This window comes from Ascochyta rabiei, chromosome 14, assembly GCF_004011695.2.
Source record: "Ascochyta rabiei chromosome 14, complete sequence".
Classification (NCBI taxonomy): Eukaryota; Fungi; Ascomycota; class Dothideomycetes; order Pleosporales; family Didymellaceae; genus Ascochyta; species Ascochyta rabiei.
The window spans coordinates 400,233-427,681 of record NC_082418.1 but is presented as its reverse complement, the minus strand read 5'-3'; the positions used below and the strand labels follow the sequence as shown (position 1 = coordinate 427,681).

Here is a 27,449-nt window from a genome sequence, read left to right as displayed (position 1 = left end):
AGGTTTGCGTCTTATTTAAGTGCCTGGAGCGCAAGCTGTATTACAGCCTCTTTTAAGGGCGTAGGTTTATGTTGTTGTTAAGTCATCGCGTTATAAGGTAGAATGTTGGTGTGGTCTTGGCAGAGTGGCCGACTCGCCCGTGTGGCCGACTCACCCGTTGAATACGTTACTCTACTTTTGAATCTATTAGTTCACCAGATCGCTACTTTTATGCTTGTGAAGTCTGCCTTACAATGAGTCAGGACAGGAACCTTTGGAAGGATCGGTGCTTTACAAGACAGATTCAGACAGTACTAATAACGCTAGCGTCGCAAAAAGCGGAGCGTCTGATTCATGAGATAACGTAGCATCCGCAAAACGACCGCAACGTAAGCTCTAGTAACCACGACCACCGTTTTCAAAATACATCATGATGTAGCTAGACTGCGGAGTCGGAAAATTCCTCCTGTACGATATCCACTCCTCCACCCCTCTACTCCTCGCATTCCATACTCCACCCCTCCATGTCGCTAGTCTCGTTCGCAACTTCAAAACGCTCCTCGTGCGATCGGTGTCGCAAGCAAAAACTACGATGTCCAACGAAAGAAGATGCCACTCAATCCTGCGCTCGGTGTTTCCGGGCTGGCGCGCCTTGTGTGATGAGTTACACACGACCGCGAGGCCGGTCGCAGAAAGATGCCATCGCGCAAGATGATGAGGACACGCGGAAGGCTACAAACTCGGCACTTCCTACGCCAAACATTTCCATGTCGAGCGGATCGGAGAATACGACTGAGGATACGAATACGCAAAGCTGGTCACTGCTCAACGAATACGAGTTCTTTCCTTCACTGCCTTCTAGCTACGAGGCCGAGCAGACTCAGACTCACGACGAGAGCGTAGCGAGCCTCCACTACTCATCGCTGTATCGCGAGCTCGGCATTGACATCCACACTGGGACGCCGCATCTCTTGCACGACGCATTCCCCAAGGCAGGCGCAGAATTTGCATCACCGGAAACCGCAGCGTCCGATGTCTACGCGGCCAGTAGTCCGATGCCGGATTTGGTGCGCCAACTAGACTGCGAAATGCGACTTGCACAGCTCAATCTGGATCTTTTCCGACAGCTGAAAGCGCAGATTCTTTGTCCGACACGGTCTGCGGAGGATGGCACGGAGAATCGCACTTCGAACACGTCGTGCGCCTTAAGGGACGTCCTCCAAAGCACGGAAAGCTACATACATGTTCTTCAGAGCTTAGTCGCATGCAGCAAAAGTGGAGAGAGCCCAAGACCGCTTCCTCCATCCTGGACAACATCATCTCCTCTTACATTTCCCTGCATGTTGAACCTCACGTCGTGCTTCTTCCATATCGTGGATCTTTTCAGCGCGTTTCTGGAGGACTTTGCCAGAGAGGTTGACACGCACAATCTCGGCTCCCCGCCGAGAAAGTTTCAGAATTTGCCAGAGCTGAAGCTCGCTGGTCTACCGATTCATGAGGCCAGTCTTCAGATCAAGATCCTTGTCCTCGCAATCTCGCATCACTTCGAGACCATGGAGCGGCTTTTGGGCTTACCGGCAGAGCTACGCGTGTCGCTCCAACCAGACATCAGCACCAGCGGGCTGTTGCCTTCGCACTGGGTAGTGACGATGCTAAGTGCGAAACAAGGACTGTTTGGGATGAACAGTTGTGGGTGGTCTAATTACGTGCAGTCTATACAAACGTCGAGGAGAAACATTTCTAGGCTACAGAGAACATTCTGATAAACATCATCAACGACTTAATTCTATATCCCCTGTTTCAGTGCCGGACACCAGACGGACATGTGCAATAACCGGGCTTCTCCTTTGCTTCCCTCTTTCTCATTGCGTTCGCATCCGCATATCTACGCTCTACATAGACGGCCCTCTGCGTCGGTGCGCCAATCTTCAGACCCAGGCGAAGCATACGCATATAATACCGATTTCGGATCCCATGCCCGCTTCACATCTCTCAGTCGCTCATAGTTTGTACCGAAAAAGGCAGTTTGCCACTTCTCGTCATCACCCGGTGGATACACGAGCGGGTCTGCTTCATTGAGATAAGCGCCTGAGCCGACCGTTGCTGCCTCGATCGCCGGATGGATGACAGCGGCAAGATCCTGGCGGCGCGCTACCATGGTAGCTTCAGGGATGGTCCAGTTGTATATGGAGAACTCTAGGCAAATGGCCATGGCATCGCGCCAGTAGGGTACAACGGCATTTTTTGGATGTGCGACATGCGTTGTATTGACGTTCACGCCTAGGCAGCCGATCTGCCAGTTTGCGATTGGGTCAAATGCGACACTCGATAGCATTGCCGAAGTGAGATTTTCGGGGCTTTCGGACAGATCCCGAGGAATGAGCCGACTGTTGAAGAGCTGCGAGGCTACGTATGGGCCATAAGGAAGAGGCCCATCGGTTGCATTATAGTGCTGGAGATACGACGGGGCAGCATACGTGGCGAAGTTGTGGGGGATCCGCAGTGCATCGAGTTGCTTCAGGTACGGGGCATACAAGTCGGCCATTTCCGCCGCTGATCTACCCGGCGCCGTGGTGTTGTGGACCAAGAAGTTGCCAGCAAATAGGTTGAAGGATGGAGATGCGCCGGCATCGACGAGGCTGGGGAGGAATTTCCACCAAGCATTTATTGCGGAGACGTAAGAACCGTTGCTTGGGCTAGCAGTAGCGTTGAAGCTTAATGTCGCGGCGCCGATGAGGCTGTCGACGTGTACCTTGGCCGTCATGCTCAGAACCACGGCAAGATTGCCTCCTCCACCACCAGAAAGCGCCCAATAGAGATCCTCGTTCGCGACAGGGCTTGCAGTAAGATGTCTCCCATCTGCAGTGACGACTTCCCACTCCAAGACGTTGTCAGCCGCTAGGCCATGCACACTATTCAGCAGACTGTGACCGCCCCCGGACGAGTATCCTCCCGCGTAACCTACCGTCGGGCAATCTCCGGAAACTAGGCGGTATCCGAATTGAGATGCATAGAGAAGAGCTTCCCCACCAGTGACACCAGCCCCAACCTTGATAGCAGGACCAGTATACACACTGCTGGTATAGTTCAGAATCTCTTTGGATTCCAGATTATGGGTCCAGAGCGACAAACCGCCCGTTCCGGTAGACTTTCCGAGGTAATCGTGACCAGTGTTTTTGATGACCAAACGTACATTGTGGGCTTGCGTAAAGTTGATGGCGGCAACGATGTCGGTGGGGCCGTGAACGGGAATGGCGTAGCTGACGTAATTACCTAGCGTACAAGGCTGTTCGAGGCGATAGAATGGACTGCAGGAGGTGTTTTGATACCAGGGATTCATTATCTCTGCCGCATTATCCAAGCTGTTTGAAACGTTAGCACGCTCTGGCATTAGGGTTTAGCGGACAACGGGCGGGTGACGCACAATGCCTTTGGATAGTCCCAGCTCTCTTTGAGCGCTGCGCATTCAGCCTCATTCTCTGATATGTCGCCATAACCTCCTGGCCGACATACTGCCGCTTGAGGAACAGTTTGTATCAAACGCCCATCGATGGTGTCGTTTAGCTGGCTCCACACCTGCCGAGATGGCCAGGCACGGTCACCAGGAATGGCTTTGCAACTAGAGTTCACCTCCTGTCCTCGTTGGCCTAAGAGTGCGGCTGCATAAACCCCAGGCGCTAATAGAAGTATCTTGGTAGCGGAAGGAAACATTGGGAATAAAGCGGGGCGGTAACAACGAGAGACGATCCGAAATCTTGTCTTCAATGCAGGACATTGGAACCTTTCCCTGTTGAACTTTATATACAACCAGGCCGTTCGCTTGAGCTCCCATTTCCCCTCGTTTCTTCTCGCGGCCGTGCAAATTCCATTATTATCACGTCTGCTATTGGTTGATCAACTGAGGAAGGCTGAGTTGCGACAGTGGCTGTGAATGTTTTCGGTAATGAGAAGATTCGGAGTCGGCTCGAGTTGCCTATTAAGACATGGTCAAAGTTATGCCGAAAACAAATGCAGAATGCTTGACGTAGATCGATTGCCATGTTGTCGTCAGCAATCTGGCCGAAGAATGTCGCGCGTCGCTGTATTGACGGTGCGAGCAATGGAATTGTCAAGAGGTGAGAGCCGGGTAGGCCTGTCTACCGCACTCTTTGGAGAACAAGGACTGTGCTAGGCTGTTTTGGGAAGCCGCCGAGGGCCAATTAGATCGCTAGCGGTGACCCATCACTCAACGACACCCCTTCAGTCACTCTCCGGCATCACAATAGTATCAATTGCAGCCAAAATAGTGACCTAAAAATGGTTGTAGATGATTGTAGGGGTGTTTGTGAGTACAACAGTACCTATATTAGCTACCCCAGCTTAACAAAGCACTAGGTAACGCTGGCGGCTAAGGGATTAACAATTCACTAATACTAGTGGGTTGCGCATAGGTTAATAGAGGGCTCCAAACATTGTAAGGTATTAAAAATGAGCTACTATAGGGCATATTGATGTTGCTACAGTACTATTTTACTAGAGAGACGCATCCTGATGAGATTCTGATATCTTGGATTCTTGGCATATGCAGAGCCCCGCACCATTACCCAATCGTTACCCAACTGGCTCGGAGGTTTGCCCTAAAACAGCCTAGCATAGTCCATGTTCTCCAAAGAGTGCGGTACTTTACATGATTTATCCGATTTCTATAGAGTGTGATAGGTGCGTTTTAGTCGATTTTAGCGTTGTTAGCACCTGCCGGTGCCTGCTACCGCATCAACTGTTGAACATGGGCTGTTCTAGGCTCCTTTGGGATACCTCTAAGGGCCAATTAGATCGCTAGTAGCAACCTACCGCCTAACAACACTCCTTTAGTCACTCTCTAGCATTACAATAGTACTAATTACAGCTAAAATAGTAATCTAAAAATAGTTGTAAATAATTATAAGAGTGTTTATAAGCACAACAGTACCTATATTAGCTACCCTTACTTATTCCTATCCTTAGTTATAACCTACAATTATTCTAGCAGTAGCTAATTTCAAGGTTAATAACGTTAACTGTAGTTTTAAGCAATGTTTTACAGTTGCGCGTCAAAAGTTAGTTCCGCGCTAGCGTCCCTCCAACGCGTTAACCCAGCCACCCATACTTTTTAACCACCTACAACTTCACTACTACTACTCTGTTTCCCTTACTTTCTTAACTATTAGATGCAGAAACGCTGTTACTTAAATTCTGTAGAGTGGGATTAGGTAATTAGGTAGCTATACGCAGGTGCAGGTACCTATAAAGTTACTAGTTACTTTAGCTATTATAAGCGTACTATCTAAAATCTTTATAAATATTTTAACACTATAGGAACTACACGCAATAGACCTTACTTAGGTAGACCTAAGATACTATCTAATATACAGAAGAAGCTTCTATACTACGTAACGCAAAAGAATCCCTAGATTACCTACTCTAAGCTAGCTAAAGTTGCCTAGATTATCCTACCTAACAACACTACTACCTATAAGCTAAGTAAGTTAACTATCTATTACACACTTAAGTAATACTATATAACCTATTAGAGGAGTAAAAAGAGGCCTAAACTTACTTATAGACATACTCTCTAGTATTTTTAGTTTACTTAAAAGTATTAGATGTTTAATTAGCGTTAGTATATAGTTAAGTTTAGTAATAAGTACTCTGTTTAGAAGGGCTCTAGCTATAAACAGCAGTAGGTGTTTTGCTACAATAATAAGAGATAGAAGCTAAGAATAATTACTAGAATCTCTACTAGTTGTCTACCTGCTTAGATAGTGTAGGGAGCTATATAGCTAGATGCACAGGGTAGACTACAGCAGAGTCTACTTATTATTATAGAGAGGGATCCTAATACTCCACGTAGTGGCTATAGCAGCTAAAGTTATATTAAAACACTTAAGTAAGGTCTCTTACCTTACTATTATAAGTCTTAGTTTCTTATACAGGATAACGCGTATATACACACCTCCTATACTATATAGACGTTTATAGCAGATTATAACATTACAACTCTCCTATAGCTAGCTTACTTACCTAATCTTAACCTAATTAAACACCTCTAGTAGCGCCTTAAATAGATAATATATAAGCTCTACCTACAGTTTAATAACTATAGCAGGGCAGAAGAGCATTAGGATAAGTTTTATAAGGCGTTAAAGGAGTGCTAGCGTTATATCCTAAACTTACTTATTAAGAAACTTATTAGTAGTATACTAGTACGCCTAAGTGCCTACAGGAAGGCAAAAGGCTAGTAAACAAAATACTAGTATAGAACAGTAAAACCTTAAAATTTAGAGCATTTTAACTATGTGTAGCTATCTCAATTGCCTTACAAAGTGGGGTGGTGGGCGTGGTGATGATGCGGGGATTCGCTTAGTGGAACTAACTTTTGACGTAGTACTGTAGTAAAGAATTAATAATTAGCTAATACTAGTAGGTTGTAGGCTACTAGTAGGTTACAAGGGAGTTAATAGAGTGCTCTAAACATTGTAAGGTATTAAAAATAAGCCACAATAGGGCATATTAATGTTGCTACAGTACTAATTTACTAGAGAGACGCATCCTGATAAGATTCTGATATCTTGGCATATGCAGAGCCCTGCACCATTACCTGATTGTTACCTGACTGGCTCGGAGGTTTGCCCCAAAACAGCCTAGCATAGTCCTTGTTCTCCAAAGAGTGCGGTAACAACATAGGTTAACAGCGCTATTTACTAGCATCTGCAGCTAAAATACAACCTTACAGTTACCAGTAGTCGGATGATGTAAGTAGACACCCCTATCCAATTTTACAAGACACTCCTTTAATCGTCCGATTGATCTGATTATTGGATCTAAGAATCGGATAAAAGGTGTGAAGTAGACAGGCCCTAAGCATATGCGAGAACTTGTCCCTACCCTCGTTCCTGGTAATGGCACAGCTGAGGTAGTGCGAGGCATAGTGGCAGATTGCGCCGAGCCGAACCAGAACGGGGCTACTTCGCAAACAATACGGAGCCGACATGGATTCTGTCGGGGAATTCGGCGTCAATTTCTGAATTTGAAAACGAGTGCATTCTATCGAGAGTAGAGTACTCACATCCCCTCAACTGTCAGCGAGGTTGCTAACAATATAAAAAATATACCCAACATTCATCTGTGTTCTACATCGAACTAGTCGGCAATCGTCTCTTGTACCAACTTCGCGACTGACACCATGCCGCCAGCGAAAGCACCAAGCCATGCTAAGAGGCCTGAAGTGGGCTCGCAGCCAATGTCGAGCATGTGGACGCAAATGTTCCCACCAAAGCCGACGTATACGGAGGACCATGTGCCCGATCTTAGTGGAAAGGTATGCGGAAAGAATCGCTGGCTCGAGCACCATTTGAACGGGAGAGAGACGAGTGATAACACCGACCACAGGTATATATTGTCACCGGCGCCAGTTCAGGCGTAGGGAAAGAGACTGCAAGAATACTGTATGCGAAAAATGCCAAGGTGTACATGGCAGTGCGGGCTGGGACGAAGGCATCCACAGCCATGGCAGATGTTCGGGCAGCGGCGCCCAAGTCTTCAGGCACTCTTGCTATTCTACCGCTGGATTTGGCAGACCTGAATGCGGTGAAGAAGGCAGCTGAAGAGTTTGTCTCGCAGGAAAGCAGCCTCCACGGGCTCATCAACAATGCGGGTGTGCAGGCCCTCGAGGACACTAATGGCGAAGCCCGCACAGCGCAGGGTCACGAAGTGCACATGGGAGTCAACGTGCTGGCGCCGTTCCTGTTCACCCGCTTACTCAGAGGGGTACTAGCAGAGACGGCGCGCCGGGAGCAGCCTGGTACCGTGCGCATCGTGTGGGTGTCTTCAATGGGCACCGAGACGATCGGAGAAAAAGGACGTGGGCTTTCTGCTGACTACGTTGACTACTGGCCACTCATGTCGCCGCTCGAACGGTATGGGCTGAGCAAGGCTGGTAATTGGCTGCATGGGGTCGAATGTGCCAAGCGGTATGCAAACGACGGCGTTTTGAGTTTTCCCATCAACCCAGGACACTTGAGGTCAGATCTATATCGGGAAGGCGGAGCGCTATTCAAATTTGCATTGCGGCCTGTGCTGTATCCGCCTACGTATGGAGCTTACGTTGAGCTATTCGCCGCCTTATCGCCTTCGTTAAGCACAAAAGATTCTGGAGCTTGGAGTAAGTACCTACCTGCGAGATCTTGGCACTGTACAAATTGTTGACATTCCGTGTTTTTTAACCCAGTTGTTCCATGGGGTAGGCTGTATCCCATCCGTAGCGATTTGATTGATGCGACCAAAAGTGAAGCTGAGGGAGGCAATGGTCATGCAAAGGCGTTTTGGGATTGGAGCGAGGAGCAGGTCAAGGCGTTCTTTTAGACGTGATTTTACAAATATACCCTACTATTCAACGTATTCAACATGTCTCAGTCGAGTGGAGTAAAACACAGGTCCAGGTTCCCAATGTGCCACGACATGCAGTCATGAACACGACCGAGGAAGGAGGCATGGTCAAAATCGGGTGCAAAGGAAACACTGTAGCGTGACAGAGTTTCGGCGAGGACAAGGCGCATCTCCATGAGGGCGAGCGGTCGACCTAGACAGCTGTGGTGGCCGACGGAAAAGGGTGCATAACCCGAGGCGTTTTTTACAAGGCCAGGCTCCGAGTGCCAGCGTTCGGGCCGAAAGTCGGCGGCGTCTGTGTAGAGGGCCTCGGTGCGGCCGATGGCATATTGCGATGAGAAGACTGTCATGTCGCCCGGAATGAAGGTGTCAGCCACAGTGATGCCTTCTGGTGGGGTGGTGCGCATAATGGTCGAGGCAGGAGGGTGCAGGCGCAGCGTCTCGCTAATGATGGCGTTCAGGTGTGGGGCATTGTCACGGAGTCGGTGGTCGGAGTAGGGGCCGGTGGCGGGCCGAAGCTGTTGCAGCTCTTTCCGCACAAGGAGCACGTTATGGGGGTGCTTTGCGAGGTAGAACATGGCGAATGCTAGAGTGGCTGCCACGGTGTCGCTGCCAGCGATGACTATGAAACGACAGTCATTGCGAAGGGCCGATAGGTCGCGATGGTCGGGTGGCTGCCGCTCGTAATGGGCGATCATGGGAGCCATAAGGCTTGGCCGCTTGGCGCGCTCGACGTCGGTCATCAGCATGAGGCGGTCGAGGTGATGGTAGCAAAAGGCCAGGAATCCCGTCGTTGCTTCCGTGGGCACCAGAGACTGGGCAATGTCGACCAGCAGGCGCATCAACCACATGGGCAGTCGACGGCCCATGATGGCCATGCCCTGGACGAGCTGGTCGACAGCAGCATGCGTGGTGGCACTGTGTAGCATGCCAAAGTCGCTTCCAAGGCCCAGATCGCCCATGGCATCGAATGCAAATGCCTCGGTCAGTCGGGCCGCGTCCATGGGCTTGCCATGGGCTTGTGAAAGGCGCGCAAGCAGTTGTTGCACATAGACGGCCACGCGGGGCTCGTAGGATCGAACCGCCTTGTCCCCAAACCCTTTACTCCAGAGCCGGCGACGGGCAGCATGAAGGCCAAAATGGCGAGTGGCGATGCCGCGATTGGGCTGCTCAAAGTCGTACATGGCAGCCTTTCGACAGCGGGTGCCAGGCCCGTGGATGGCTGCAACAGCCTGCGGGTGGGTGAGCATCAGCGTCGAGGAGCCAACGCGAACGAAGTCGCCATATTTTTTGGTCAGCGAACAGCTGAGCCGGTGCATGTCATGGCCGCCTAGCTGCCATGACAGCCACAGGTCGCTGACGCGCGCCGCAAAGGGGCCGGGGAAGCGATTGAGTGGGTGGAGGAGCAGGCGGTAGGTCAGCAAACTCGCATACACGCCGACAAGGAAGCACGCCCAAATGGCCAGTGCCCAGCCCACACATGCCTGCCACTCTCCCAGACATGATGCCTGCCTCTCTCCTAGACATGATGCCTGCCACTCTCCTAGACCGGGCGCCGATCCCTCCGACCCCCACGTGTGCGCCTCCGATGCCTCCCATCCCTCCACCCCCGTGACCTTCCCCTCCACCATCCTCCTCATCATCGCATACCATACTTTCGCGCCATATCGCTTCAGCACCGCTGCAGTGCTCACCACTGCACCACTACCTGCCAGCCATCGCGCCCCGCTGCCATGATGTTCTCCTCTGCTGAAGTAGCTGACGTGTGCACTCACGCCTGCCGCCGCCGCCGTTAGCCCGTGTGCCAGCTGCAGCTGCATCGTGGAGAAAGATGGGTACAATGGGTGAGACAATCAATGTGCAAGTCAAGTAGGCAGGAAATTATCACTTCTGCTACTCTACTTATCCCCCCCGTTACGTCGGCGCCCCAAAGCTCTTCGGACTTTCGCCTTCGGTTTCCTAGACAGGCAGACGATGACCCCAAAGGAGCCATGCATACCTTATGCATAGTAGCTTACATGCTTCAATCTTTCCGACGTAATGCACAATACACCTTCCTCTCCGTTCATAAAGCTCCCCACAAGTGGCCAGACTGAATCACTCAGTCCAAACGCCTCCTTCGCCCATGATGCTCCCCACAAACGGCCAGACTGCCGTCATTCAATCCAAAACACCTCCCACTCCACCTCGTCTTCCACTCGTCGTCGCTCATGGCCGCCCTTTGCCGCCTTTGCCCTCACCCCACCACGTCCGTGTGCGCGTCCTGGCAGTTGGCCTTAATCCTACTGACCACAAGATGGTGACCCACTTCTTCATGCAGAACAATACCACCGGGTGTGACTTTTGTGGCATTATCGTGGAAGCCGGATCGGAGTCGATGCTCGGTCCTGGTCTCCGAGTATGCGGCGCTGACTTTCCCTACCGACCTAGCAATCCCTACAACGGTGCATTTGCAGAGTACGCCATAGCTGACGCACGCCATCTGTTGCGCATCCCGGACTCTGTCTCTGACCTCCAGGCCGCTGCCATAGGCGCTATTGGCTGGGGCACCGCTGCCTTAGCCATGTCTGACCCCACCGCTTTGAACCTGACAGGACTGCCCTCGAAACCAGATGCAAGAAATCTCCCCGTCCTGGTTTATGGAGGTGCCACCGCAACGGGCATCATGGCGATTCAGATGTTGAGGCGGTGAGTAGCATGTCTCTTCCATCGTCGCATTACATTCGCCCCATTGCAAGGGTCGCATCAGAAAAGCAAGGATCTTCGCTGACATTTTCGCCTGAATAGATCTGGCTACGCCCCTATCGCAGTTTGCTCACCGCAGTCTGCATCCTTCTGCATTAGTCTCGGCGCCATTGGCACGGCGTCGTACACCTCACCTACATGCGTCCAAGACATCAAGGCACTTGCAAATGGGCAGAACATTAAACATGCCCTTGATTGCATAACTGATCCTGAGTCTACAGCGGTATGCCTGGCCTCTCTCGCACGTATTGGGGCCCGCTATGCCTGCCTTGAAGCCGTGCCTGATGCCTGGCTTACTCGCCGATCAGTCGCGGTCAAGGTCGTGATGGGCTTTGAGGGCCAGAACTTCGACGTGGACGTTGGCCATCCTGTCTACTCGCGCAAGGCAAATCCCGCCTTGCATGCTGTCGCTGCCAAGTGGGCCGCTGAGTTGCAACCGTTACTAGATACCGGACACATCAAGACACAGTCCATCCAGGAGATTGAAGGCCGTTTCGAAGGCGTCATCAAGGCATTGGAAATGCTACAAGACGGACATATCAAAGGCAAAAAGCTAGTCGTGACAATTTCTTCATAGAAACGCTGAATCAAGTTACGCATATCAAAGGCTGGCACACTGATCTCACGAGGCCTACGTGTTGTGGTTGGTCTTGTGTCTATCGATGCATGTCTTTCTTCCATGCCAAGGATCTTGTCGAGTACTGGAAAGAGTGAAGGGAATCGCCGGAGAAAGTCGCTGTCAGAGGAGAGGCGAGCTATCAATGAGCAAAGCAGAATGCTGTCGATTGATCATAGACTTTTGTCTTGTTTCGGGCAACTACAACGATGACTAGCGCAAGGATGAGATGGAGCAGCCCCGTTCACTTGGGACATTGACAGTTTGTGGGTTGAAAAGGATGAAACGCCAGTCTACCCGCCTTTCACGACCACGCGTGCTCACCCTACTACGCTCTCTTTCGCAACTGGTGTCAAGCGCACAAACAGCCCCGGTTTGTCCCACACCAAGTACGCCTTCTGATTGTCCATCCAACCTTTACTCTGCTCCGTGCCCTCGATGTCAAAGTTCCACAAGAATCGAGCGAGGATGTAACGCATCTCCGCGTAGGCCAAGCTGAACGAACATCAGCACATCTGTTCCTCGCTTTCGGGACAAGCTAAAATACGGAGACTCACTTCATGGCGATGCAGGCACGCGGGCCGTAAGAGAACGGGTGGAACCCCTCGCGACGGTCCTGGTCAAACTCGGCCGGACGCTCGCCATCTGGTAACCAGCGCTCGGGATGGAATTCATCAGCATGCTTCCAATATGCTTCACTGCGGTACAAGACGCGATGTGGAATGCCGAGAATGGTCTGCACAGGTCACGTGGACCAGAGGTCAGATACATTTCCTAAAAGCATCCAAATAAACCGAGCCAAAGAACTTACGTTTCCAGGAATGTATTCGCCAAGGATGGTGTTGCCGCCAGCGGGAGTCGTGCGCCACATGGTATTTGGGCCCGGGGGATAGTACCTCATCGCTTCTTCGATGAAGGCGCCCGTGTACTTCAGCTGCGCGACGCTTCGCATGTTAATGTCTTCCTCGGTCGGGAAAGTTGCATGCAGTTCTTCGACGATACGTTGTTTGACGTCAGGCCTGGTCGTCAGGATGAACGCCATACCCGTGAGGCTGCTGGAAGTGGTCTCTGCGCCGCCACCGGTAAGAAGTATGGCGTTCTTGAAAATCTCCTCTTTGGTCATGTAAAGAGTGTTGCTCTGCTTCGACGTCATGATCTCCATAAAGTCAGGGCGCGGTGTTGTTAGTGACAATCTGCGCTCAACGACTTGGCGTAGGAGAACGACGTGTCGGTTAAAATCGCGATACAACTGAAGAGTCGTCTTGACAGGCAGAAAGATGTAGAAGAAGGGGATACGCTTGCACAGCAAGATTATGTGCGTGACATAAATGTTCGCAAAGACGAGCTGAAGCCATGGGTGCAACATGGCGTTTTCCAAACACCCAAAGGGTTCACCAAACGACAAGTCTCCAATCAGGTCGAAGGTGCAGTAGGTGAACCACTCGAGAATGTTGATCGTCGCTTTTCCTTGATCGCACATGTCGTGCAGCTTAGAAAGGAACAAATCGACATGAGTTTTGATCAGAGGCTCTTGCTTGCACATGGCGCTGTAGGTGAAGCCCGGTGCCATGACGCGGCGCATGCGGCCATGATCACCCAAACTGGCGCCGACCATATCGTGGGCGTCCGGGCTGCAGTACCACGTTGGTTTCGGATTCTCTTTGCGCTTGGCCGGCACGTAACGACCATATATGTCCTCCCATGCCTCTGGGGTAGCATACGATAACTCCTTCGGTCCAATACGGACGACAGGGCCGTACGTGGCGTGCAACTGGCGGATCTTGGTATGCCATTTGCCTGTCATATACCATACACCATAAGGAATCGAGGATGCAGCAAAGAGTTTGGGCCCAGGATACTTCTTGAGTGGATGGAAAAAGATGTTCCGTATAGGGCGGAAAATGAAGATGTAGCCCAAAAGCTTGCATGGATGGTCAGACGGGTATTTGTTGGACGCTTTTGCTACTACGTACAAGTGCGGTTGTGATGAATATGGTGGATCGCAAATTCGATCCAGCCACTGCCGTTGGAGACTTCTGAAGGCCGAGCATGATGCTGACCTTGAAAGACTCACCACGCAAATGGGAAGAGGTGGTATAAGACGTGAGAAGTTAATGGTTTCGGAGATGCAACGAGCCGCACAAACCAATTTGATAGTAACAATACTTACAGCTAATTCTGCGTTAGTAATGAGCCAAGGCCGCAGCCATCTGCAGCTGCATGCGTTTCAGATGCGGTCGGACCTCGGAGCGGAATGTAAGCAGATACGCCTTGTTGCGCAACGGGTCGGATTCGATATCGGCCAATCCTACTTTGCCGACACTGTCGGAGTCGGCATGAATTGCTGAAATAAGAAACTGCTGCCGCACATGGATCCTTCCGAACCAAAAGACTAACCTGCAGCTGGACGGGCAGGTTCGTATGGCTCGCAGCTCTTAGCCTTCTGCAAGCAGGTATGTCGCGATTGAGGCTTTTGGGGAACAAGGGTAGAACCGCACGTCTCCAAAACGCCGGATATGAGAACGGCACCATCGGGCTTACTACTGTGCCTACACAGAATCGGTAAAGGTAGAGATCGTCAAACTGTGGACTAATCAGGTGAATTGCTCCTACTTGACACAACTACATATCTGGTACCAGAATCCAATCCAACACGCCTTCATCGATGTCCTAAGCGCTGGAACTCTCTCAACACCACCACCTTTTTAGCAACTTCAACTTTGCTATCCTCTTCCATTACGCCCTTTGGCATCAGTTCCCCTGCCGTTCAAGCCATCCCTCATGTCACCAAAGGCCCCCATCAACGAGCCCATAGCTATCATCGGTAGTGGCTGTCGATTTGCAGGTGGAGCGAGCTCCCCTTCTAAGCTATGGGATCTCCTCCGCGACCCTAAAGACATACGCAGCAACATCACCGATAAGAGGTTCAACGCCGAGGGCTTCTATCACCCCGATGGCACACACCATGGACACATGAATGTTATGCAGTCATATCTCCTTGACGAAGATACGCGCGTCTTTGACGCCGAATTCTTCGGCATCAACCCCGTCGAGGCCAAAGCCATGGATCCACAGCAGAGACTGCTCCTTGAAGTTGTGTACGAGGCGATTGAATCAGCTGGCCTGAGTCTCGACCGAATGCGAGGAAGCGACACTGCTGTCTTCGCTGGTCTCATGTGCGGCGACTATGAGGCCATGATGCTTCGAGATCTGGACCAGGCGCCTACGCATTTCGCCACAGGAACTTCGCGTGCAGTCATGTCGAATCGCGTGTCCTACTTCTTTGATTGGCGCGGTCCGTCAGTGACGATTGACACAGCGTGTTCGTCAAGTCTGGTCGCTGTTCATCAGGCTATCCAGACACTTCGGTCGGGGGATAGTCACACAGCAGTTGCATGTGGTTCCAATCTCATCTTTGGTCCGGAGATGTATGTTATTGAAAGCAAGCTGAAGATGCTTTCACCCGATAGTCTCAGTCGGATGTGGGACAAGGATGCTAATGGTTATGCGCGAGGTGAAGGCGTAACTGCCGTCGTTCTCAAAACGCTCAGCCAAGCCCTTGCAGACAATGATAGAATCGAAGCTGTCATCAGAGAGACGGGTGTGAACTCGGACGGAGCAACACCTGGAATCACAATGCCAAGCGCTAGCGCGCAGCGGGATTTAATACAGAGCGTTTACAAGAAGGCTGGTCTCAACCCTCAGTCCGCGGAGGATCGACCTCAGTTCATTGAAGCGCACGGTACCGGCACACCGGCTGGAGGTAAGTTTTCTCCATCATCCCGCGTTCATGGGTAGGTAGTGCGTTTGCTGACTCAATTGTGTTCTTAGACCCCATCGAAGCCGAAGCTCTCAGCACCGCATTCTTCAGCAGCACGGAAAAGTCGAGCAGTCCGATCTACACTGGATCTATAAAGACTGTGCTCGGCCATACAGAAGGTTCAGCTGGTATTGCAGCACTGTTGAAGGTCACGCAAGCCATGCAGAACTCAACTATGCCGCCCAACCTGTGGTTCCAACAACTCAACCCCAAGTTGGAGCCATTCTACGGTAACCTCCAGATCCCTACTAAAGGTATTGAGTGGCCGGGTCTTCCTGGGCGACGCCCTAAGCGTGCTAGTATCAACAACTTCGGGTTTGGAGGTACCAACGCACATGCCATTGTGGAGAGCTATGAGCTAGAGCAACAGAAGACGGTCGATGAGACAAGTGCTGGCACAGTATCAACGCCGTTTGTCTTTTCAGCTGCTTCGACAGTGTCTCTCCGCTCTAATCTTGCCGCGTACGCGAGCTATTTGGACGCCAACCCCGAGACTAGCGCACCCGATCTTGGGTACACATTACGCGAGCGCAGATCCGTGCTGCCTTTCCGCATCGCCTTCCCATGCACGACTGTAGAGGACCTGAAGCTCAGCATTACAACCCGGCTAGCCGAGTCTGGGAATGAGAGTCTGGGTGTACGCACATGGGCGGCGGGTAATGGTGGACACTCAAGGCTTCTGGGAGTCTTCACCGGTCAAGGAGCGCAATACGCTAGGATGGGTGCAGAGCTAGTCGCTCAGACAGTTCTTGCGCGACAGACCCTTGATGAGCTGGAAGGCTATCTTTCTGAACTTCCAGATGGTGACCGGCCGAGTTGGTCTCTTAAGGCTGAGCTGCTTGCCGACGCCTCCGTGTCTCGCGTCGGAGAAGCAGCCATCTCACAGCCTCTTTGCACAGCAGTGCAGATCATCTTAGTCGACATCCTGCGCTCGGCTAATGTGCAGTTTGACACTGTTGTCGGCCACTCCAGTGGCGAGATAGCAGCTGCATATGCAGCTGGATATCTTAGCGCGCGTGACGCCCTACTTGTCGCCTACTTCAGAGGTCTCCATTGCAAGCTCGCCATCAGTCCTAACGGAAACATCAAGGGCGCTATGCTTGCCGCTGGCACTTCTTTGGAGGATGCGATGGAGTTGTGTCAGGATGAAGAGTTCTTGGGCCGCATTGGCGTGGCGGCCAGCAATTCATCGTCGAGCGTGACCTTGTCCGGCGACGAGGACGCCATCGACGAAATGGCGGCAGTTCTGGAAGATGAGAAGAAGTTCAACAGACGTCTTAAAGTGGATACAGCGTATCACTCAAGTCACATGGTGCCTTGCTTCGACCCCTATGTCGCTTCGCTGCGACGTGCGGGTGTGAAGGCGCTGCCGGGTAACGGGGCTTGTACCTGGTTCTCTAGCGTGTACGAGGGCCGACCGATCAACCCATCCACCGACGAACTCAGCGACATGTACTGGGCGCAGAACATGACAAAGCCTGTATTGTTCTCACAGGCTGTCCAGGCGGCTGTTGAAGTGGCCCGAGGCGGTGAGCCTCATACTGCAGTGGTTGAGGTCGGTCCGCACGCCGCTCTTGCCGGACCAACCAAGCAAAATGTCAACGAGGTACTCCAGAAGGACATTCCCCACCATGGAACCCTTGTTCGCGGGGGCGATGCTATGACTGCTTTTTCTGCCTGCCTTGGATTCCTCTGGACTCGTCTTGACACAAGCTCAATCGATCTCGGCCGTTGCGAGGCCGCGCTCTCTGGCGGCAAGCAGCAGTACACCGTCCTAGGCAATCTGCCCAGCTATCAATGGAAGCACGAGTCTACCTACTGGGCCGAGTCCAGAAAGTCGCGTCACATGCGCCTGCGTGCTCAGCCGTTCCACCAGCTTCTTGGTGACGTGTCTCCAGACAGTGCACCGCATATCCTGCGTTGGAAGAACGTGCTGAAACCAAGAGAGATGTCCTGGCTCGAGGGACATCAAGTGCAAAACCAAGTTGTACTGCCGGCTGCCTCGTACGTGTCTACAGCCATTGAAGCTGCGCAATCTCTCGCCCGAGGGAGGAACATGCAGCTCATTGAGCTGACCAACTTCCACATCCACAATGCCATCACGTTCGATCAGAATGACGTCGGCATCGAAGTACACGTGGAGATTTCCAACATTTCCACCCAAGGAAACCACGTCCACGCCAACTTCACCTATTCTGCCGCGTTGGGAGACGAGACGAGCGATCTCGCCCTCGCAGCGAATGGTGAGCTCAAAGTGTTGCTCGTCGATGAGCCACCCAATCTATCGCTCTTCCCGCCACGCCAGACACCGCCACCACACATGATTCCCGTGCAGCCGAGCCGTCTGTACAATTTCATGAAGGGGCTAGAGTACGACTTCTCAGGCGCCTTCCAGTCGCTGACCAAGCTCGAGCGAAACCTAGGCAATGCTACGTGTCTGGCTCAAAAGGCGAAGGCGCTGGTTTCGGATGCAGATGAGCTGCTCGTACATCCTATCGACTTGGATGCTGCCTTCCAGTCCGTTATGCTTGCCTACAGCTATCCCGGCGATGACCAGCTTCGTCTGTTGCACCTGCCAACCAGCATAGCGAAGCTTCGCGTCAACCCCGGCGTTCTCGCGTCAAAACAGTACACCGAGAACAGCATGACGGTCATTGATTCAACTTGCACCACCGCGGATCGCGCAGAGCCTGGCGACGGTTTCTCAGGCAGCGTCAACATGTACGCTCCAGGCTTTGATCACGCCGCCATTCAGGTCGATCAGGTCAAGTTCAGGCCCGTTGGCTCCGATGCTAGCAACGACCGCGACGTCTTTTACAAGATGCACTGGGTTCCTAGTGCGCCCGATGGAACGCTCGCTGCGGCTGGTGTGCCCGTCGGCAAACCAGATCACGATCTCATGTTCGTTCTGAGTCGCATTGCCGCTTACTATCTGCGCGTCTTCGATGAGCAGCTTCCGGAAGACCATCCTGCAAGGTCTACTAGCCCGCTGTGTCACTACATGAATTACGCGCGACACATGACAAACCTGCTCAAGACAGGGCAGCACAAATGGGCGCATCTCAAGTGGCTGAACGACACAGAACAGGATGTGTTTGACGACATCGCAGCCAAGGGCTTCCAGGATAACTCCGATGTCAAGATTATGCTGCTGGTCGGCGCCATCATGCCCCGCGTTTTCAAGGGCGAGACGACGATGCTAGAGCATTTCCGCACCTCGGGTCTGCTTGACGAGTACTACTCCAATGGTTTCGGCACCAAGCAGTCCACTCTCTGGGTCGCGAGTGTCCTCAAGCAACTCACCAACCGCAACCCGCATCTCAACATGCTGGAGATTGGCGCTGGAACTGGCGGTGCGACTAAAACGATTCTCCAGTCTATCGGTCATGATTTTGGCAGCTACACTTTCACCGATATCTCGTCTAGTTTCTTCGAAAATGCGGCCGAGACGTTTACGGACTGGCAGGGTAGCATGGTTTTCAAGGTGTGCAATGCTGAAATCGATCCTGCCCAGCAGGGCTTCGAGGCTGGCACTTATGACGTCGTCATTGCCTTTATGGTTGTTCATGCCTGCGCGAAACTAGACGAGGCTGTAGCGAACCTGCGCAAGCTTCTCAAGCCTGGTGGTCTGCTGGTCCTGGGAGAGGGAGCCAGCGATGGCGCAATGCAAGCCGGTGCGGGTTTCATTTTCGGGACTCTGCCGGGCTGGTGGCGCGGTGTTGACGAAGGGCGTACACTCTCGCCATTGGTGAATGCCAATGAGTGGAATACCATTCTGAAGGGCGCCGGATTCTCAGGCATTGACACTATGTCGCCACCGAAACTCTTTGATGCCTTTGGTATCACGCTCTTTGTATCTACTGCTGTGGATGATCGGATCGAATTCGCGCGCGATCCTCTGGCGCATACCAAGAATGCTGTGTACGACACGGTCGTTATTGTCGGAGGGCGCACAGAACCTATAGCCAAGCTCTCACAGGGCATCCAGGTGGCATTGTCCCCGTTGGCCAAGCAGGTTCTCCCTTACGCCTCGCTGGAAGATCTGGATGACAAAGTCCTCGAAGGCGAGTCTGTAATTGTCAGTCTCGTAGATCTGGAAGCTCCAGTCTTCAAAGACATTACATCCGAGAGATGGTACAAGTTCAGGAAGCTTTTTGAAACCAAGCGAGAGATGCTGTGGCTCACCAGCGGCCGTCTGGAGGATGAGCCATACTGCAACATGACAGTTGGCTTTGGTCGATCTGCGATGCACGAGGAAGAGACTCTTCGCGTCCAATACGTGGATGTGGCAGATGTCGATGGGCTCGATGCTCAGAAGGTTGCACAATACCTTGTTCGCTTCGCTTCGACCGTTTTGGATGACAAAGACATCCTGTACACCAAAGAACCCGAGGTCATCATTGACGCGCAGGGGCAGGAGCTGGTCCCAAGGCTGTTTACCATCACGGACGCCAACAACCGTCTCAACTCCACCACGCGGCCAATCTTCGACCAGGTTGACATCAGCAAGAACGTCGTCAGTCTAGATTACGGCAAAGACGGGCCAAACTTCCGACAGTTGTCGCGATACGAATTGGCAGAGACAGCGACTACAGAAGACGACCTTACGGAGCTGCATCTTACGCACTCCACTACATCTGCAATTAGGTGTCCGACTGGCTATCATTATCTTGCTCTTGGATACGACAAGTACGGGGCTCAACGTCTCGCTTTGACTAGCTCACTGGCCTCTGTACTGCGCATTCCACGCGAGTCGACCATCCTGTGCGAACCATCTGGTCTCCCGGAAGCTGATTACCTTGGCCTGATCGGAGCCGAGTTTACCGCCTTGGCTATTGCCGACTCCCTGTTCGCGGGTCAAAAATTAGCCGTACACAATGCTCCTGAATCTATCGCTCGGGCTATTCTCGCCCATGCCGTTCCCAAGGGCGTGAAGGTCACCCTCACAGTGGATTCACAGGGCATGCCCGTGTCGCCAGCCGTCGCTTCGCAGATTCAGATACCAATGTTCCCCGCGCGTGCAGACATCGAGGCCATCCTACCTTCTGACCTCGTGTGCTTTGTCGACTTCTCGGCTTCGAACCAAGCTGAGAGCGTGGCAATGATGACTTCGTATCTTCCTTCTTACTGCCGGAAGGAGAGCTTGAGAACCATCTTCTCAACACATGGAGTAGACACTGGTGCCCCCAAGGGTCTGGTGGGACAGCTTCTAAGTAGGGCTATCAGCATGGCTAAAGGACGCGACGTTTCGGCATCATCTACACCACTGAGTCTCGAGGCCCTTGCCCAGGGAGGACAATACGCGGACGCTCTAACGATCATTGAATGGGCGGGATCATGCACTACGGTCCCTGCACGTGTTACTCGGTTTGAGTCGAATCAGCTCTTCAAGTCTGACAAAACGTACTGGCTAGTCGGTTTATCTGGCGCGCTAGGCATCTCCCTGTGCGACTGGATGATTGAGAGAGGCGTGCGCTATCTTGTGCTAACCAGCCGGAACCCCAAGATTGACCCGCGCTGGATCGAGAACCACGAACAAAATGGTGTTGTCATCAAGATCCTGCTATGGTACCTACTCTTCCTTCCAAACTGAACTTTCTCTTGCTAACATATTCATTACAGTGACGTAACTGACGAAAAGGCCATCAACAGCGTCCATGCCGAGATTGTGATGACGCTTCCTCCCATTGTCGGACTCTTGAACGGCGCCATGGTTCTGCGAGACGTGTCGGTGCGCAACATGGAATTTGACCAAGTCACCGATGTCATCAGACCAAAGGTGCTTGGCAGCATTCATCTCGATCGCATCTTTCATGACATCGATCTCGACTTCTTCGTGCTCCTGTCTTCGATCAACTGCGTGATCGGAAACGTCGGTCAGGCCAACTACGCCGCGGCCAACATGGGCATGATTGGAGTTGCAGGCAACCGGCGCAAGCGTGGTCTTCGCTCGTCCGTCGTCAATGTCGGCGCCATTATCGGTGTTGGTTACATCACACAGTCCGATCGCCAACTTGATGTGACAGTGGCGAAGACAGCCATGATGCATTTGTCAGAGCAAGATTTCCACCAGATCTTTGCCGAGTGCATGGAGGCAGGTTACCTGGATAACCCCAGTGGCCCGGAGATCTCGACCGGTCTACTCCAAATCACTCCGGATACCATTGACATTCCGCCGTGGTACTCCGACCCCAAGTTTGCCCGTTTCCGCGTCCACAAGTCTGGTGCTAGTGGCGACAAATCGGAGTCGAAAAACTCGGCATCCGCCCAGGAGCTGCTGCAGGCGTGCCGCTCCCCGTCCGATGTTGCAAACGTGATCAAGCAGGCCTATGGCGCCCAGCTGCGCAAGATGCTGCAGGTCTCCACCGTCGACGACGACCTGATGATGATGCGAGGTGTGGACCTTGGTTTCGATTCGCTGCTTTCCGTCGACGTACGCTCGTGGTTCCTCAAGAACTTCCGCGTCAGTATCCCGGTCCTCAAGATCATGGCCAACGACGTGCGCATGTCTAGCTTGGTCGAGCTGGCCGCCGAAAGCATCCCTGCGGAACTCGTGCCACAGGTTCAGCAAGTCACCGGTATCCAGACTGGCGCTTCAACACCAAATACTGAGAAGAGTGAGCCGTCGGCTCAAACCAGCGACGTAGATACGACGAGCACCCGCGCTAGTTCACCCAACACTTCGGGCGCAGTGACTCTTGACAAAGAAGTCAAGGCCGAGCTTGGCAGCCCTCCGACAGTAGACTGGGACTTTGAGACCACTCCGCCCGAGCCCTTTACTCTTGACGGGCTCAAAGATGCGCCTAAAGCAAAGGAAAACCCAGAAGTCATCGTCCTCACTGGCTGCAGTGGCCTACTTGGCCACCACCTTCTCAACACGCTCGTGGCACAACGGTCGATCCGGAAGATCATCTGCCTTGCGGTCCGTCGCCTAAGCTCTCGTATCGAAAGTGGAGAGATTCCGGCCCCAAGCGAGCGCGTTGTGTACTACGAAGGCGACCTCACATCTACCTATTTCGGCCTAGACGTTGCAACCTGGACGTCTGTCTTCCGCGAGGCCGACGCAGTCATCCACAACGGCTCCGACACGTCGCATCTAAAGTACTACTCTGCACTGAAGCGCGCAAACGTCGACTCGACAAAACAGCTCGTATCCACCTGTCTGCAGCGCATGATTCCTTTCCACTACGTCTCATCGGCTGGTGTAGCACTCTTCGCCGAGCTGGAGGCCTTCCCACCGATTTCGTGCACCAACACGGGTAAGACACCACCAGCCGACGGCACGCACGGCTACATGTGTGGAAAATGGACATGCGAGAAGATGCTCGAGCGCGTGTACGAAAAATACGGTTTGCGCATCGTCATTCAGCGTCCGTCGACCATTATCCGCGACGGCGAAGACGCAACAGTTGAGCGCGCGGGCTTCGATTGGGTCAACTCGCTCCTGCACTTTGCGCACAAGACGCAGAAGGTGCCGAGGGTCGATTACAATGCTGGCGCTTTCGATCTTGTGTCTGTCGAAACGTGCTGCGAGGATGTTGTCCGCGAGTTACCCGACCAAGGGCGCGGTGGCATCACGTACGTGAACAACGTGGGTGATATCGTGATTCCCATGGCGCAGATGGCGGATGTGGGGTTGAGCAAGGTTGGGAAAAGGTATGATGTTTTGCCTATGGAGGAGTGGACGACGGTCGTGGTGGAGGCGGGTATGCATCCTGCTGTTGCGGCCTTGATTGAGACTTTTGATGAGCCGGGAGTGGAGAAGTACCCGGCGCTGCTGAAGTCGGGTGTGTAAATACTTGGTATTCAGCCTCTTACCGAGCACGGACGCGTAATGCTCGTGGACGCGTACCGCGTCTGTGCGCGCAACGCCCAGATTCGCAATTAGTAGAGATAAAGACTAACTTTCTATTATTAAAATATTCTATTAATATAGCTCTATAAGCTAGTAGTAGTTTCATTCTATAATATATAGTACTAGCTATAATAACAATCTTTCCTAGTAAAGTAAACATTTTAGAACTTTAATAAAACTTTTAAATATTAAAGTTTAGATTACAAAACTTAGTCTATAGAGTACCTATAGTATTAGACGTTCTTATATTTTAGCTTAGATTCTAAAAAATACTACTTTAAGCTACTTTTAAGTTTATATTTTTAGAGAATTAGTTCTACCCTTAAATCTGCTTACTATTGAATTTATCTTATAAATTCTAGCAAATTCCCTAGAAGGTTAGCTCCTTACAATTAAATTTAATTACTACTACCTAGTAATAAGTAAGACGTTTAACAACGCCGCTAGGCATCTAGAGGAATATAGTACTAAAATCTACACTAGTAATAAAAATTAGTTAGATATAAGAACTAAACTCTAAAACCTTACTAACTTAACTATACAGGAAGACTAGCAATAGGAGCTCCTAAAACATGTACTAGAGCTTCTGTCTACCTACCTATTATAGGCAACGCTACCTAAAGCTGTAATAACTACTGCTAATAACAAAGGCCTACCCTCCTAGAAAGAGGAGTAAGAGGAGACTATATAAAAGATAGTTAAAGCTTAAGTATAAGCATACATAGCCCTTCAGGCGCTTGGCGATATTGATGAGGCCAAGTTGGCGTACGAACTCTGCAAATCTCTGCTTTGGCAGGATCTTTGTAAGTCCTTCGGCAGGCATATGGTCAGTAGGGACCCACTGGACGTTAATGCGTGAGGCGGTGACCTCCTGTCGGATCCAGAGTTGGCGGATATCGACGTATTTGACTTTCGTGTGAAGCTTGTTGTGCTCCTTTGTGACGATACCGACAGTTTGCTGGTTGTCACACTGAATAGTAGGTGTACAGTCGAGCGTGAGGTTGATGCCGGCGAAGAAACGCATCCATTCCTCTATCTGCGAGGCTGCGAGAGAGAGAGAGAGAGAGAGCAGTTCAGACTCTGTAGTTGATTTTGTGACTGTACGCTGGACAGTTGATTTCCAGTCGATCATGAGTCCTCCAAACTTAAAGGCATATCCCTGAGAGCTCTGGCGCGTCTCAGGCTCGTCAGCGTACGAGGCATCTGATGATCCAAAGAAGAGAGTATCGCGGTACGTTGGATCGTCGGAGAGATACTCGGCCATGTCATGCGAGCTAGCAGAGGCTTCAAGAGCGAGAGCCTTCTTGCTGAGCAGGTAGCGCCAAGTTTGGCGGATCTTTGAGACGTGAGACTGTCCTGGGTTAGTAAGGTGGCAGGCGAAGACAACGTGCGTACAAGCGACGTCAGGCCTGCCCCAGACAGCGATATATGCGAGAGAACCAACAAGTTGCTGGTAGAGCTTCGTACGAGTAGTATCGGTCTCCTCGGTAGACTGTGGCAGCTAGTTCTCTGTCAGTGGGGCGTCTGGAGCTTTGCCCACAGCCTCAATGCTGAATTGAGCGCACACCTTGTTGATGAAGGCGTCTTGTACAAGCCAGGTCTTGTGTAGAGCTCGATCGCGGACAATTCGGATGCCGAGAAACCAGGCAAGGTCTCCCATGGCTTTGATGTTATATAGCTCTACCATATCCTTCTTAAAGGACCCGTGATGATAGGCGTTTGATCAATGAAACGCCATAAGAATATCATCAACGTAGACGAATAGGATGAGCCAGCGGCTCGTGGGCTTCAGCCCTAGCTTGATGAGCTGTTGGCGCAGCTCATTGTACCATAGGATTGGTGACTCCTTCAGGCCGTACAGGGCGCGGAGCACCAGCATGATTTCGCCTTCAGTGTGGCGGAAGGCCTCTGGTGTTTCAGCGTATAGCTTGCGGTTGGTTTTTGCGTTTAAGAAGGCAGTAGGTACGTTATACTGCTTCAGTTCGAGATCAAAGTAATTGGCGATTGCAATAAGAGCGCGAAAGTTGCAGACAGCAAGTGTAGCAGCGTACGTGTCGTCTATTGAGGCTTAGAGGTCTCCTCGGACGACGAGTCGAGCCTTGAACCGTGAGAGATATCCATCTCCGTCCGTCTTGTAAGCGAAGACCCACATTAGCGGCAGAACCTTACTATCTGCGGTGGCCTTTAATTGCTCTGTGTGTCCAAAGACGCCTTTGTCGCGTAGGTCTCGCTATTCAATTTCTATTGCGTGTTGAAATTGATTGCCAAACATGTGTGTATTGAGTTGCTTCTCTGACTTTGGCAGTGGCGGCAGCTGTATCTGATGGATTTGTGGCACTTTATCCACTGCCGTAGATATCAAGTGAATCTCCGTTGAGAACGCTCGCAGGTAATCGACGAGAGGCTTAGGTCCCAGCCTCGCAGCGTAGACCTGTACAGTGAAGTTGTTTAGATCTCTCAGCTTTTGATTGCGCTTGCTAGAGACAATCAGGTTCGTGTCAGTTGGATCAAGATTAACATCCTGTGGCGCTTTCTCGCCTCACAGACGATAACCCTTAGGAACAACATGTATAGTGTCCTCCTCAGGTAGTGTAGAGATTGGCAGTGCGTTGTCATATTCGAGTGCGTCATCAGCCATCTCATCCCCCAACTGGGAGCCTCCAGCTGTCGGAGCTGAGGTCACAGATGTTGTTTGGCGGCTGCGCTGGCGCGCGGTCAGCAGGTCGTCAATGCTGATATCGTCGTCCTGTGGCATCTCTAGATATTCGAGTAGCTCGATCACCTCCTCGATCACTTGAGTAGAGGCGTAGCCATCCATACCATCGAAAAAGAGCGTTAGTTCGAATACGACGTCGCGCGTGACAATGACAGTGTCTTTTGTAGGCAGCCATATGCGGAAGATGTTGGTGCCTTAGTAGCCAACGAGGTGGCTAATGAGAGTGCGCGATTTAAGCTTGTTAGCAGCTCTCAGGTCGCGGTTGTAGACGTAGGCGCGACATGAGATAGGTCTCATATGAGCGATGAGTGGCTTTCGTCCCCATACGACCTCGTACGGCGTCTTCTAGCCCAGAGCTTCAGTAGGTGTGCGATTGAGGATGTATGCTGCGGTGCGATACATCTTATTGTATGCGCATAGCACGAGCTCGCTGCGTGAGGACTCCGCCTGCGCGTTTGATCAGTCAATTTGGCTCTTTTGTGCCAGCTGGGGCTGGCTCGTATAGCATGCCTAGCTCCTCCGTTGTGTTGATTAGGTTGTCGCCGAATCCTTCTTGTTGTCGCATTGAACGGCGACTACGTCAGCGTCGTACACGCGTTGTATTTGGCGGACTAAGGACATAAACCAGCGTATAAGGGTTGACTTGTCCTTGCGCTTGATTGTGGCGATCTCATGCCACTTGGAGTATTCATCGATAGAGTGTAGGGCGTACTTGCTGCCATCAATACACTTTTCCCCTATGGGAATGACGTAGACAATATCTATCGCGATTTAATAGAATAGTCGCTGTGCGCGGCTCTCAGCTGGGCATCTCAAGATGATGTGATTCATTTGAGTTTTATTGCAGGTTTAGCACATGCAGTTCATGTGGTCTCCTGTCAGTTGTATGCCAGCGACGTTCGGCTCTAGCTGATTAACAGCCTTGCGACCTGGGTGACCCCAGATCTGATGATCAGCGCGTTGATTAACGACGTTGGCAGGCTTTGGTGCGTACGACGGGCGGTATGATGCCCCAAACGTACTCAGCGGTGAGTGGAGAAGTGACAGAGGTGGTCGGCGTGATGGCTCAGCATCAATCAGCCAGTGTCCTCCGTTGTATTCGAGTTGCGCAATAACGTTAGTCAGCTAATGCATGTACAGGACGTCGCGGCCAGAGTCAAAGTGAATTAAATCTGTTCGGCAGCGTGCGAGTCCTAAGACGCTTGTGAGGAAGCCTTCGACGTATGCGACGTGCGTCAACTTCAGCGTTAGCTGTCCATGTAGTGTACGAGCGACGAGCTTTATTGTACCCCAAGCTGTAATGAGAATAGAGGCA

General features: G+C 51.7%; 9 protein-coding genes across 9 annotated transcripts, besides 25 other annotated features; 4 read left to right on the top strand and 5 right to left on the bottom strand.

Annotated features, from left to right (window-relative positions):
• Nucleotides 1-138: part of a mobile genetic element that runs on past the window's edge.
• Nucleotides 106-182: a mobile genetic element.
• Nucleotides 139-171: a mobile genetic element.
• Nucleotides 167-233: a dispersed repeat.
• Nucleotides 234-638: 405 nt separating this feature from the next.
• EKO05_0008076 (uncharacterized protein) lies at nt 639-1,723 on the top strand (the record flags this gene model as incomplete). Its single annotated transcript, XM_038941408.1, has 2 exons — nt 639-1,635; nt 1,692-1,723. 2 exons carry the CDS (start codon nt 639-641, stop codon nt 1,721-1,723), a joined length of 1,029 nt encoding a protein of 342 aa, XP_038796545.1.
• Nucleotides 1,724-1,864: 141 nt separating this feature from the next.
• EKO05_0008075 (Anucleate primary sterigmata protein B) lies at nt 1,865-3,690 on the bottom strand (the record flags this gene model as incomplete). Its single annotated transcript, XM_038941410.1, has 2 exons — nt 1,865-3,341; nt 3,404-3,690. 2 exons carry the CDS (start codon nt 3,688-3,690, stop codon nt 1,865-1,867), a joined length of 1,764 nt encoding a protein of 587 aa, XP_038796544.1.
• Nucleotides 3,691-4,404: 714 nt separating this feature from the next.
• Nucleotides 4,405-4,408: a direct repeat.
• Nucleotides 4,409-4,531: a long terminal repeat.
• Nucleotides 4,409-6,570: a mobile genetic element.
• Nucleotides 5,041-6,382: a mobile genetic element.
• Nucleotides 6,451-6,570: a long terminal repeat.
• Nucleotides 6,571-6,574: a direct repeat.
• A 606-nt stretch (nt 6,575-7,180) lies between these two features.
• On the top strand, nt 7,181-8,358 carry EKO05_0008074 (Protochlorophyllide reductase; the record flags this gene model as incomplete). Its single annotated transcript, XM_038941416.1, has 3 exons — nt 7,181-7,315; nt 7,387-8,158; nt 8,225-8,358. 3 exons carry the CDS (start codon nt 7,181-7,183, stop codon nt 8,356-8,358), a joined length of 1,041 nt encoding a protein of 346 aa, XP_038796543.1.
• Nucleotides 8,359-8,405: 47 nt separating this feature from the next.
• EKO05_0008073 (uncharacterized protein) lies at nt 8,406-10,202 on the bottom strand (the record flags this gene model as incomplete). Its single annotated transcript, XM_038946441.1, has 1 exon — nt 8,406-10,202. The coding sequence occupies one exon, from the start codon at nt 10,200-10,202 to the stop codon at nt 8,406-8,408; it is 1,797 nt and encodes a 598-aa protein (XP_038796542.1).
• A 305-nt stretch (nt 10,203-10,507) lies between these two features.
• Nucleotides 10,508-11,704, top strand: EKO05_0008072 (transport protein particle 22 kDa subunit; the record flags this gene model as incomplete). The annotated part of the gene is made up of 2 exons (XM_038941424.1): nt 10,508-11,070; nt 11,170-11,704. 2 exons carry the CDS (start codon nt 10,508-10,510, stop codon nt 11,702-11,704), a joined length of 1,098 nt encoding a protein of 365 aa, XP_038796541.1.
• Nucleotides 11,705-12,063: 359 nt separating this feature from the next.
• On the bottom strand, nt 12,064-13,794 carry EKO05_0008071 (Rab geranylgeranyltransferase; the record flags this gene model as incomplete). Its single annotated transcript, XM_038941196.1, has 4 exons — nt 12,064-12,238; nt 12,301-12,479; nt 12,555-13,664; nt 13,717-13,794. 4 exons carry the CDS (start codon nt 13,792-13,794, stop codon nt 12,064-12,066), a joined length of 1,542 nt encoding a protein of 513 aa, XP_038796540.1.
• A 730-nt stretch (nt 13,795-14,524) lies between these two features.
• On the top strand, nt 14,525-23,358 carry EKO05_0008070 (protein transport protein bet1; the record flags this gene model as incomplete). Its single annotated transcript, XM_038941412.1, has 3 exons — nt 14,525-15,506; nt 15,575-21,131; nt 21,186-23,358. 3 exons carry the CDS (start codon nt 14,525-14,527, stop codon nt 23,356-23,358), a joined length of 8,712 nt encoding a protein of 2,903 aa, XP_038796539.1.
• An 88-nt stretch (nt 23,359-23,446) lies between these two features.
• Nucleotides 23,447-23,571: a dispersed repeat.
• Nucleotides 23,572-23,576: 5 nt separating this feature from the next.
• Nucleotides 23,577-23,620: a tandem repeat.
• Nucleotides 23,621-24,116: 496 nt separating this feature from the next.
• Nucleotides 24,117-25,078, bottom strand: EKO05_0008069 (uncharacterized protein; the record flags this gene model as incomplete). The annotated part of the gene is made up of 3 exons (XM_059637194.1): nt 24,117-24,122; nt 24,188-24,919; nt 24,959-25,078. The coding sequence occupies 3 exons, from the start codon at nt 25,076-25,078 to the stop codon at nt 24,117-24,119; spliced, it is 858 nt and encodes a 285-aa protein (XP_059493177.1).
• Nucleotides 24,161-24,912: a mobile genetic element.
• Nucleotides 24,197-24,621: a mobile genetic element.
• Nucleotides 24,213-24,637: a mobile genetic element.
• Nucleotides 24,377-24,918: a mobile genetic element.
• Nucleotides 24,467-24,487: a tandem repeat.
• Nucleotides 24,491-24,915: a mobile genetic element.
• A 72-nt stretch (nt 25,079-25,150) lies between the features above and the next one.
• Nucleotides 25,151-25,425: a mobile genetic element.
• Nucleotides 25,151-25,437: a mobile genetic element.
• Nucleotides 25,151-25,440: a mobile genetic element.
• Nucleotides 25,157-25,437: a mobile genetic element.
• Nucleotides 25,207-25,584: a mobile genetic element.
• Nucleotides 25,585-25,957: 373 nt separating this feature from the next.
• Nucleotides 25,958-26,236, bottom strand: EKO05_0008068 (uncharacterized protein; the record flags this gene model as incomplete). The annotated part of the gene is made up of 1 exon (XM_038941313.2): nt 25,958-26,236. One exon carries the CDS (start codon nt 26,234-26,236, stop codon nt 25,958-25,960), a length of 279 nt encoding a protein of 92 aa, XP_038796537.2.
• Nucleotides 26,237-26,297: 61 nt separating this feature from the next.
• Nucleotides 26,298-26,527: a dispersed repeat.
• A 741-nt stretch (nt 26,528-27,268) lies between these two features.
• Nucleotides 27,269-27,378: a dispersed repeat.
• Nucleotides 27,379-27,449: the final 71 nt, after the last annotated feature.